The 12,378-nt window shown below is 38.3% G+C and overlaps 1 protein-coding gene across 1 annotated transcript in view; it reads right to left on the bottom strand.

Annotated features, from left to right (window-relative positions):
* The window catches only part of PHLPP1 (PH domain and leucine rich repeat protein phosphatase 1), a 212,994-nt gene that overhangs the window by 21,734 nt on the left and 178,882 nt on the right, over window positions 1-12,378 (bottom strand). The window contains exons 11-12 of the mRNA XM_082852916.1: window positions 10,634-10,834; window positions 7,948-8,110 (exon numbers count right to left, since the gene is read on the bottom strand). Coding sequence (XP_082709042.1) covers window positions 7,948-8,110; window positions 10,634-10,834 — 364 coding nt within the window. The remainder of the gene's footprint in view (window positions 1-7,947; window positions 8,111-10,633; window positions 10,835-12,378) is intronic.

A 12,378-nucleotide genomic window follows, 5' to 3' on the forward strand; every position in this document is an offset into this window, starting at 1 on the left:
TCTCACAGTTCTGTAGAGGTAAAATTGCTCATTCTTTAAATTACCAAATTATAAAATGAGTTCAATAGGGTATTCATTTATAAAGGTAATGTTGGTGATGGTAACGCAGATCTTAGGAGATGGTGCTCACGCACTACCCCGCTGAGGCCCATTTCATCACCAAGTCTTTAATTCACGGCAGTCGGTTCCCGTAGTCCTGTTCTGACCCACACCACGTTTCCCCTGGAGGATTACGATGGCGTCCGAACTTTGCTTTCAGTCTCACTTCCCTCTGCTGCATTCCCCACAATGCTGTCAGGGTGATTCTCTGATGTGGTTTGTTCTATCACATCACACTCCAGCTTCAGTCTTTCTTTTGCTCCCTACTACCCTTCAATCTGCCACCAAAGTCCTCAGCACGTCAACTAAGGCCTTCACCCCACCTTTCGCCACCTGCTTCCTCACACTCTATATTCAGCTGCGTCAAAGTTAACTCTTGCGTGGGTCATGTTCTCATTTGTCTGTGCCTTTGCACTTGCTATTCTCTGTGAATGGAACTCTTCAAGCTATCCTTGCCTTCTACCTGGTAATCTGCCTTATTCTTTCAAGACTCAACGCCACTACAATGTCACTCAATTCCACTACAGCCCCCGTTTCAATCAGATGTCCCTTGTTGTAAGTATCTGCTTATTTCTTCCTTTCACTAGACCATGAGCTCCTAGAGAGAAGGGACTGCCTCTTCTCCTCCTATATCCGAAGTGCAGTGCACTGCAAAGAATAGAGGCTCGGTAGATGCCTTCACCGAAAGGAGGAACAAATAAACAATCGATTGCCTGGCACTTGGTAAACAATTATTTGTTGCATGAATAAATGAATGGATCTTATAAGAAGGTTCCTCAGTAATTAAATCTCTTAGGATGGGAACTGAGATACACATGTTTAGGTTAAATTCAGTCTAGAATAAGTAGCACTGCAAAGCAATTGATACGTTTTAAAATGCTTTTGTTTCTGCATGAGAAGGAAACTCTTTAAGGGCAGATAAGCAGAGAAACACCTTTATATAGTTCTGCACATTGAAGGAGGTTTATTCCTAAAAATTACAGGACACTGGTACTTGGTGCCAATCTACTGGTGTCAACGCAGATAGTGACTGCTTTACTTACAAGTACTATTTCCTATTCTTTTAATAGTCCTCAACAAACACTTGTTGACTGAATAATTGTAACGGCGACCACTAAGAAAATAGAAAATTTGGAAGTGAGACCTGAGAAAAAAATTTAGTACCCACATATTCTACGTTGTTTAATGTATGTATTTATATTTAATGCACTAAAATTTTCTTGGAAATACATTGTTAAATAGAATATTGAATCTAAAACGTTATCATCCCCTCTTTCAGGCCCATTCTAGGACACAGCTAACAAAAATCACTCTGCTATAATACAAAACTCTGGTAAGAATACTCAAAAAAGAATTATCCAACCCTCAGAAAAAGTGAGATAACTCATAATTGAGAAGGAACTCATGATTTAGAGGAAATGACTACTAATACAATTATATATGAGTATAGGAAAATAATCAGTGTATCTTAAAGAAAGGGAATACAATGTGATGTATAGTTCAAGTGTAATCATCACAAAAGTTGCAATATCTTAATTATGATGATTCCTCACAAAACATTACTAAAGAAATAAGCATATCAATGTTCACAGCAGTGTATTATTCATTATCTGCCAAATAATTGCCTGGGCTGCCCCGAATCAGCAACTTAACAGAATTAGTGAGCTCTGAGGTTCTGCAACCCCCTTGCTTCTTCCTTCCTCAGACCACAGCTAGTCCCCCACCTCAACTGTGCTGCCCAACAGCTCTGACAGCTCCAAATGGCGGGGCTCACACTCACCTTCTGCACTCCCTAGTCCTCACAAGGTGAAAGCCACTGATGTATAACATGTTCCCCCTCCGAACAGGTTCACTAATTTCCATTTTGAAGTCAAAAGAAGCAAATACATCCAAGTACTCAATCAAAGTAACATTTAGTTAGCATCTACTAAATGGCAGACAATAAGCCAGACATCAGGGACCTCGAGAGAGATGGCAGACACAGTCCCCAGCCCGAGCAACTCCCAGGCTAAAGGGGGAAATGAACACCACTACCTACCTCCAGCTGCTATGATCAACGATGTGTACAAGTGTGCGTGGCTGTGACAGTGAAGGGGCAGCTACTGAGACCACAGAGAGGGCTTTCCAGGAGAGGATTTTTGTGAAGAATCAAAATTAAAGATAAAGGGGCAGATGGGAACAGGAGGGCATCTAGCAAGCACTGACAGCACGTGCACCAGGCAAGAGACAGAGTGATGCACGGTATACCAGGACACGAAGCAAGAGTGGTTGGTGTGGCTGGAGATGGTCGGGCCCGAGAGCAGAAGATGAGGCTGGAGAGGCAGGTAGGGGCCAAACGGTGAACTACAGATTGTGTCTCACGCTGAAGTCATCTATACTACCTCCCTCTCTCAGAGTTCTACAGGAACCCGAACATTGCAGCTTTAGAGTAAAATACATGTACACACATGTGTAGTATTTCTCATTGTATAACTTTAAGTCAAATTCTCTTTTAACACTTAAACTACTACATATTCTTGATGTTGCAAAAGGCTAAGGCATCATCACTGTAGGATGTTCACACATCTAAGTAAACCTATTAACTAAGAGAGCCAGTCTGAACCTTTTGCTTTAAACACAGACCCTAAAGCCAAGGTTGAAGTTCGGTTTTTCTATGTAATAGTGTATTTGTCTATAATTATTCAGGAATGTATATTGTTTAAACCTCCCCACCTTTCAGGAAGTTGCAAAAGAAGAACTTTAATTTGTACGGCCTCTTCCTTTTAAATTTATATACAGTATCTGTGATTTTTCTCAACTGGATTTTAGAAACCTTATTGGCAACTACTTGACAAAAATGACAATCAGGGTAAAACTTTGTTTTAAACAAATCCTCGATCCATCAAATAGCATTCCATTCCTCCAAACAGCGAATTCCCTTAAGCACCAAAATAAATTATTTATAAAATCTGACTTTAAGAAAATGCATCCTATATAAACTAAGCAATTCCTTTACCTCATAAATTTCATTAGCTGATAAAATTGGTTATGTGTGCCCTTGGGGAGACTCAGTGGTATATCACAAAGTTACAGGACACCTGGCCCATGCTTCTGGGGGCTTCAGTGTTACTCAAAGATTATGGAGAGGAAGAGCCTTTATTTTTACATTAAAACTAAAAGAAATGGTAAAAAGCAGAACACAAAATTAGCATGTAATTTTAGATCAAAAAGGAGACTTCAAAGAAATTTATAGATGATTCCAGGCTGTATTCCAGATTTGGGGGCATATGAGCTCACTTCTCTTTTTCCTTACTAATAAAAGACTTTGAAGAGCCGGATAGTGACCACTTCACAGCCAACTTCTTTGAGGACTCATGGTCACAAGTGCTCCTTTCTCCAGGAGCATCTCTAAAGGGATACTTTTAATATGCATGAGCTCACAGAGGACCAGTTCTTTATCTGTATGTACACATAACCCACTTCGTAAGATGCACGCAGTATTTCACTGTAAAAGACATGGCTTTGTGTTTAAAAGGGCTGCTGAAATACTTTTTAAAACTAGAGTTAAAGAAACAAACAAATTAGTCTGAGTTAATAAATTATCCCAACTTTGAAAGACAGAGACTATACAGTCCTAGCTTCCTGCTGGTGAGTCGCCAGTGAGGCAGGGAGAAAAGTGGCTTAAATGGCCATGTCCTGGTAGACACTGCTTCATTCCTTTTTCCTTAGCTCTTGTCCCAAACAGGAATGGATGCCAGATTCCCCAAATGATAGAATAATTCCTAAATAACCATTACCCAGATTCCAGGACCATAATGACAATTGCTCCTGCTTCCTGGTTTTTGGATACTGCAGTTCCTAGATGACCTTTTAAGTCTAGTAGGTCAACTACTCTACCAAACTAGACATCTAACTTGGCCCCTGATCTGTCTTTATTTCCATTATCCTACTTTCCAAAGAATTAATGCCTTTTCTTTCATCCATTCTTACCTAGCCGTTTCCCCATGTTCTTTGTGTCCTATGACTGAGCTGGTTCTCTCGCTCTCATCTCACTTTAGAAACAACAACATGGCTTGATTCCAAGGGAAATTCAACTTCCTGCAGCCATTGTTCTCAAGAGTGTGGCATATTAAAAATACTTCATACTCCATGAAGTGAAATAACAGTCCTAAAGATGAAGTCACTCAGCTTATCCAAGTGGTTTATTACTGCACAGCACAAACATGAAAATAACCTTCTGAAGAGAATTTAAAACATTTTAAAAGATGCTGTTCACCCAGTAATCAGAATCAGGACACCGCAGGGAAATGGAAAATTTGACAAAAGCTGCTGATATACAGTGTTTAAATTTCAAACTTCATTCATTATATGTGTCACACATTTCTTTCATCTGCTTAAACCACACTTCAAAAAAGGTAGGACCATGTCCCTAATTGGAAGTAACTCTACTAAAAGCTTTGGTGTTGTTGCAGAACTCCTACATGATCAACGTGACTGCGATGTGGTTCGGCGAAGGGCCCCTGAGGAAGAGAAGCCGAGTGCCACACCCGCGGCCACCTCTGCTTTTCAGGTCCATCAGCTCTAGCAGTCTACGTGAGGACCTCGGCCTGGGACCAGCCAAGCCAAGTCTGGCTTCTGTGGTGATTGAGAGCTGATCCGTATCCAGAGGGAGGTCTGTCTATTTTAGAATCAGAACGGAACATGACCTGCTCCAGGAACACAGGACTGGTGGTGGGGTTTGGAAGACTAGTTTGAAAGTGCTAAACAAAGGTGAAGACAATAATATCAATACTAAGGAACAAAACGACTATGACTCTGGGTGCACTTGAGCTCATCGAAAAACTCTAAAAAATATATTTTTTTCCTACGAATTTATATGACCTTCCTGCCCAAGTACAGAATTTGATGTCTGATGATCACTTCAACAGATCTCACCAAATGCACCAAAATGAGAAAAGGCCAGACCTAAATTTTATCCAAGCATAGGGGATGCATATAGTCTCTGTTTTAGGGGTACATGAATAATGGCCTGATTTTACAAGTTTAAAAAACTACATTTAAAAAAATAATAATAAAGTAAAATAAAAAACTATATTTTAGCATATATATTTTAGTCATAAAACTTGTTTACCCTTTAAATGATAATTGGTTTTAAAGCTTTGGTAACAAAGCAGTGAACAAGCACTTTTCTTTAATGTCTGAAAAGATGAGACTGCTCACAGAGAACTAGCTAAATATACCAGGATCTTATCCCTCTTTAAATTATCTGTTAATGTTTATAATTGCAATGATCTTCATACCTTTTATGAAATACTTTACAATTATTGTACTTTATTTTCAAGAAGCAATAAGAATACAATCTAGGATTATTAACTCAATGATAATATTTTAATAGCGGCTGGAGTACTTCAACTTAGGAAAAAGTGATTTCTTTTCCATTAGAAACATGCTTTAGGGCTCAGTTTGCAGTCGAGACTCTCATAGGTATTTTATCATCTGTTTACAGCAAATATTTTTTACCAGGAATTTTCTTTTGGATGGCTTATTTATTTATTTTTGGCCACACTGCACGGCATGTGGAATCTTAGTTCCCCAACCAGGGATCGAACCCGTGCCCCCCGCATTGCAAGCACGAAGTCTCAACCACTGGACCGCCAGGGAAGTCCCTTGGATGGTTTAAATCTGCATAAATACTTATACAGCAACTTAAAATATTCTCATATGAAATAACACTAAAATATCATTTCGGAGTTCTCAAACAATATAACTACTACTTTTTCAATACCACTGTCTGTCCAGGGCTGCCAAGTTTGTACTTTGTACATAAAGGAGACTTGATACTGCTCACCGCACCCGCCCCCCCCCCCCCCCCCGCCACAAATAAAACCCCAGCAACAAAATATCTCTTGGTAATGGAAGAGCTGGGTCAGAAACACTGGACATTTTTAACATAAGGAAAATGCTACGCTACAATATCTGGGGTTAAAAATCAAAGAACAAAAGAAGAAAAACTGTAAAAAAAAAAAAAAAAAAGTAATACCAAAAGTAAAATTTGAAAAGGAGCTGTAAAGCAGGGTTACAGGGGAAGGAATTAAATGCAAACACGAGGGCACCAAGTTTAGAATCCAGGAATCCAAGCAAGAGTCTAAGAGAAGATTTGCTTTCATAGAGCAACATTCGTATTTTGCAAAATTTAGTCAAAACTTGAAAAGTTTAAACGTCTATCTGTATCTGTATTTTAAACCAGATACTTAAAAAAAAAAGAATCTACGATTAAGAGTTATATAACATTAAAAGACAGGTGCAGAAAGTAAGACCAGCAAACAGGAGGTTAATCTTGAGACCTCGGTGCACAGAGACCTGTTTAATGAGGCCCCGTGACAGACACCACACCCCCCATGGAGTAATGGGCAGTGGAGCAGCCCCTGGAAAGCTTAGCTGTCAACACTGCTCCTGCGATGGAAGCAAAGAAGCATTTGCTTAAGTGACAGATTTCTTGGATTTTGTGGCTCATCAGCCAGAACAGTTGCTCCATATAATCAACATCAGAGTTGAACCCCACCGAGGTCTTGTAACTAATTATAGTTAACATTTACAGAGCTCTTACCAGGTGCCACGTCTATTTCAAATGCTTTACATGTATTATTTCATTTCATCCTCACAGCAATACTGTAAAGGAAGCACTGTTCTTTCCCTCATTTTACATATGAGGAAACGGAGCAATTAAGCAGCTTTTAGTTGGGATCCACCTCTAGATCTGTCTTCCTTCAGAGCCCCACCTCTTACCTACTGTAAAAGGTATATAAAGTAAAAATAAAACATTTCTGCTAGTTAACAGTAAGTATTCTAAAATGACACGGTCATGTATGAGGTGACAGTGCGCTCACAGTAAAATATTTCATGGCTTAAGCACACACACACACGCACACACTTATCAAATGGCTTGTATACACCTCAACCATGTAAATGTACAAAACTCCTGTGGTGAAAAATTATTCATGCTATTCAAAGTGTCTTCAAATAGGAGATTAGAATATGCTCCTAGTCTATAACCAGAATTACTTTTTATTAAGCACAAAACTAATCATCAGAAATGCTAAGATGCAAAATGAAAGAACTTCTTACTCTTTGCTCCAAAAAAAAAAAAAAAGAATTAAAAAAAAAAAGAATAAAAAGTTGTTAGATGGTTTTCATTCTAGTGAAGTGGTTTCGTCCGATGAGACCGCCCTGAGTCAGGAGCCAGGAACTGCAGAATGTCTCTGCCACCAACTTGCTGTCTTCAGTTTATAGAAACCACTTTCTTTTCAGCACCTCAGTTTCCTCACCTACCAAATGGGAATACTATCTGTTCTGTCAGGTTTCATTAAATTGAAGTGAATGTTTGGTAATGGTAACAGTAATGAGACTCCATCTATATAGGGAATTATTACTAATTGGGTGCTGGGGTGGTGGATGCTATTTAATTAGGGGAGTTGGGGGGAGGGGTGTGCAGAGGTACCGTTAACTATTTCAAACTACCATCAAACCTGATTCAGTCTCTGAGTCTCATAACCACCCTGGAAATAAGTAGGACAAGTATTGTTAGACAGATGGGAAAGAGTTAGGTGGCTATGTGGCTAGTTAGGGACAGAGCCCGGAAGACAATTTTCCCCACTCCCAGTCCAGTGTTTTTTGATCACTGGTTTTTTTTTTCCCTCTGCCGACTCAGAGGTGTAGCCCAGTGCTGAGGAAGGATGGAGCAAGGACAACAGAGAAATCTTCATTCTGAGGAAATCCAACAAGGGTGCGAACATCCTGAACTGATGAACTAGAGAAAACAAGTCTCTTTGTGGACCTGAAGCTTGGAGTTTATGGAATCGACCCACGTACCTTGATTTCTGGGAGCTGCATAACTTCAGGGAAGACCTCGATGCAGTTGGAGTGAGCGATCACCGTGTGCATGCGCCTGCAATTCATGATCGTTGTCGGGACGGCCTTCAGTTTATTCCCACTGATGTCAATTTCTTCAAGTTCTTCCAGCTTTGCCATTTTACTGAAAGAGAAAATCCAAGGGTGGGCAGGTCACAAAGTAATTATAAGGAAATTTAGAAAGAAAATAATAGATAATGAGAACCAAAAGGTAATTTACTATGACTCTGAAGATTCTTTAAAGATTCACTCGCACTAGTCATTTTAACAGACAAGTTTTTCACTACTGTTTTTGAGTATCAAAGTATTTTGATACCTCCTTTCTTGTTACAAAACAAAAACTCTTAACTTCAGCTCTTTGAATTGGCAACAAGAAGAAAAATGGACGTCCTTTTCCTATGAAAACTCTGTGTGTGAATTGAGTTATCCTGACAACAATCACTTTACTATGTAGCTTAGTCTGAACTCCAGTGAAAATCCTACCCAAATGGGTCAAAAGCTGGCATTAATCTAATCTATGTGCTTTAAAAGTGTGAGAGTATTATTTCTTCGTATTGGCACTGAAACCTCAAGGGAATATATAGAGTAGAAAAGGGTATGGTTTATATGAAGATATGCTTTCTCCTGAAACCCCACTCCCCAAATTCCTTGGACATCCCTTGTGATAACAAGGTGGTCATGAGAAGTAGGATGCTGGAAGGTGATCTGGATCATCTCTCGACCTCTGGCAATGCCCAAATTCAATCTGGACCCAAAAGAAATTTCTCTCAACTCCTGCTAAACACCTACAAAGAAAGAATCTTTCTCATCTTACCTTAATAACAAGTCCTAATGTAATTTAACACTTTTGTTTAAGAATGTCTTGTATTGTTCAATCTTAACCTATAATGTAGAATTACTATTTAATTACATTAATCAATAATTACAGTAACTCAATAAAGAAAAACTCCAGAATTAGGGTTTCTTATATTTTCTGTAAATCTGGAGGGAAAAAACCCTCTGCCTCTACAAACCTATAATGCATCTATCACTCCTCTGGCCCTTTTCCCACCACTTGTGAAGGTGGAATCTAACAAGTGCAGGATTCCCAGTGAGTGCAACTCAAACTTACAATCTAAATCATTTAGTTTAGAGTTATTGGTATCTCCTCTCCTTGCTGTGGTTTCATTTGTCACAATAAACCTTTTAAAAAATTTAGCAAGAAACACTTTATTGCTTTTCTGTTTTCTCTCAAAAATAAAGGTTACCTTATTTGCTTACTTGAAAATAAATATACGCCGAAGATACAAGAACTAAGTTTTTATCTTATGAAATCAGATCTTTTAATATCATAAACATTCAACATGGTATTAGGATATGCTACAAACAACACTGTATGCACAGACTGTGAAGTAATCCATCTGTGATAGCCTGAATTTGTAAGATTATTATTTGAACATGTTGTCATCATATTGTGAGAAGAAATGTGGAGAAACCAATGAGTAACAGGCACGAAAAAAGACTGAGAGTATAGACATCAGGTCCAAGAAAGAAAATATGTCAAAGAAGTTTCTATCCCTCAGCATAGAAAGGAGGTGGTCAAAAAAAATTCTCTGTAGTTAGGGTGATTACTACTGGCATGGGTCAGTGGGGGATACCCTCAGAATTTGAGCTGATGATCATTTCTCCTGCTGGCCTTAGTCATTCACCATCAAATGAGGACCATGAGCCCTTTCAGAGATATTATTGTTATGTGACGGCTACGTTTTCTTCCAAAAATAACATCTCATTCCACAGTAAAAGAAAAGTACATTAAAAGAAAAAAAAGAAAGAAAGAAAGAAAAGCTTAATCAGTAACATCAAATGAGGGGGAAAAAGTAAAGAAATAAATGTATACTACAAAAATAGAGTAATACTTGAAGTCAATGCATATTTGGGCCTCCCTCCTTTAGTAAGGGTTTCAACAGACTGGTATCCTTGATGCTAGCAGAGGGAGGCTGTCCCCGTATTTTGCTTTGGCCCAGTGCTAAGTCGCAGTTAGCAGCAGAATACCAGAGGGGTTAGTGTTTGCTTCTTTGATGTGTGGGTGTGAGTTCTAAGACCTAACTTGTTAAAGCTTCACTCAAAGCAAGATACAATGCCACTGCTCCCCAAAATTAGAAATTAAAATTAAAATAGACTTAAAAGTAGAATTTTCTAAGAGCCATAAATTATTTGTAATGTCACAGTTTCTAAGAATGCACAGGCCACCATTGCTTTCTATACCATAAGCATAAATACAAAAGCTATTAGCTAATTGAGAACCTTCAGGTTCCTAGTTTATGTTCTAATTCTCACACATCATACTAGGTTAATCTTTTTTTTTTTTAATTTGACTGGTTAAAAGGAAGCAAAAGAAAACATATACCTGCTAGATGACATGCCTTATTTCAAAATCATAAGAACATTCTAGTAATTGGGTCCTTGGATACATTCATATTAGAAAAATGAACACACTTCTCTTCAGGGGAATGCTGACAATGGCTTATATAAAAGACACTGTGAATAAGAATCAGGAGGAACAAGCTTTACATTATCTGGGAAATAAACATGTTAGTTTTTGCCTTTCCATCTATGAATCCATTTTCAGAAATGCAATGAAGGATGTCACTCTGTAATCTTCTTTTACCTTGCTGGAAAACTCTGAAGTCGGTTATAGGCCATGTGAAGAATCTTCAGATGGGGGTGTCCTGTTAACAAGGGTACACATTTATCTGTGAGGTTGTTATTCGTCAAATACAACTCCTGTAAGACGCTGTTTGTCTCTTCAGAGAGTGTGGCTGGAGGAAGGGTTTCCAGTTTGTTTGCAGATGCATTCAGGAATCTCAGGCTACAATGACAAAAATGCAACAGAATCCCACTGATAAGCCACAGGTCTAGTCCAGAATCTTCAACAAACCTAGAATTTTTCTGATTGATAACTGGCATATTAGAAACTGGGTTTAGAAACATGAATCTAAAGGTAGGTCTTGGCATGGAAGCAACCTAAATGTCCATCGACAGAGCAATGGATAAAGAAGATGTGGTACATATATATACAATGGAATATTACCTAGCCATAAAAAAGAATCAAATAATGCCATTTGCAGGAACATGGATGGACCTAGAGATTGTCATACTGAGTGAAGTAAGTCAGACAGAGAAAGAGAAATATCGTATGATATCACTTATATGCGGAATCTAAAAAGAAATGATACAAATGAACGTATTTACAAAATAGAAACGGACTCACAGACTTAAGAGAATGAACTTATGGTTACTGGGAGGAAGGGTGGAGGGAAGCGATAGTCAGGGAGTTTGGGATTGACATGTACACACTGCTGTATTTAAAAAGGATAACCAACAAGGACCTACTATATAGCACAGGGAACTCTGCTCAATGTTATGTGGCAGCCTGGATGGGAGGGGAGTCTGGGGGAGAACAGATACATCTATATGTAGGGCTGAGTTGCTTTGTGCACCTGAAACTATCACAACATTGTTAATTGGCTATACTCCAATATAAAATAAAAAGTTTAAAACAAAAAAAAGATAGGTCTTGGCTTTGGCAGGCATACAGATATGTGACTCCACTGTCCATAATCAACACAGTAGCTATCTGTATGTGTTAACTACAAAGAGAAATCAATTTTTATGGAAGCACAAAGGTGAGAGAAAGTGATTAATTTTATAGCTGGTGGGGAGTCGAGGGGATAGTGATAAGATAAAATTAATATTCTGTCTTAAGAAAGAGAAAAACAATTGCCTATTTTAAAATAAAAGAGCTCTTATAGTAATAAAATAATTAGACATTAGATCACAATACAACTAAATCACATAGTGACTAAGTCCTTTTCAGTATGATGCCCAAACCATATGTTACTGACATATATTCACAACTGCAAGGGATAATTTACTCTGTAGTAAAATAATGTAATACTATGTAGTAGTGAAAATGAAGAACAACTACATGTATCAACAGGATGAATCTCACAAATATAATATTGAGTAAAAGAAGCCAGATACCAGAGGACACACTGCATGATTCCCTAATTATAGAGTTCAGAATCAGGCAAAACTTATCTGTGGTGTTAGAAGTCAGGGAAGGGAAGCAGTGTCTAGGAGACAGCTTCTAATTTTTCCAATATGATAACATTCTGGTTCTTGATCTGAGTGCTGGTCACGTGAGTGTGTTCACTTTGAGAAAATTTATCAAGTGCTACAGTTATGATATGGCCCCTTTTCTGTATCTATATTATACTTCAATAAAATTTACATTAAAACAAGATGTATATGCTACCAGTTATCCAAATGATAGAGTGAACAATAGCTAAACTATGAAGAATGTTTTTACACCTGAGATAACTAAAACTGTCAAAAACTGTAATTCCTTCC

The sequence above is a fragment of the Leucopleurus acutus genome (genome assembly GCF_964270905.1).
Source record: "Leucopleurus acutus genome assembly, chromosome: 13".
Lineage (NCBI taxonomy): Eukaryota > Metazoa > Chordata > Mammalia > Artiodactyla > Delphinidae > Leucopleurus > Leucopleurus acutus.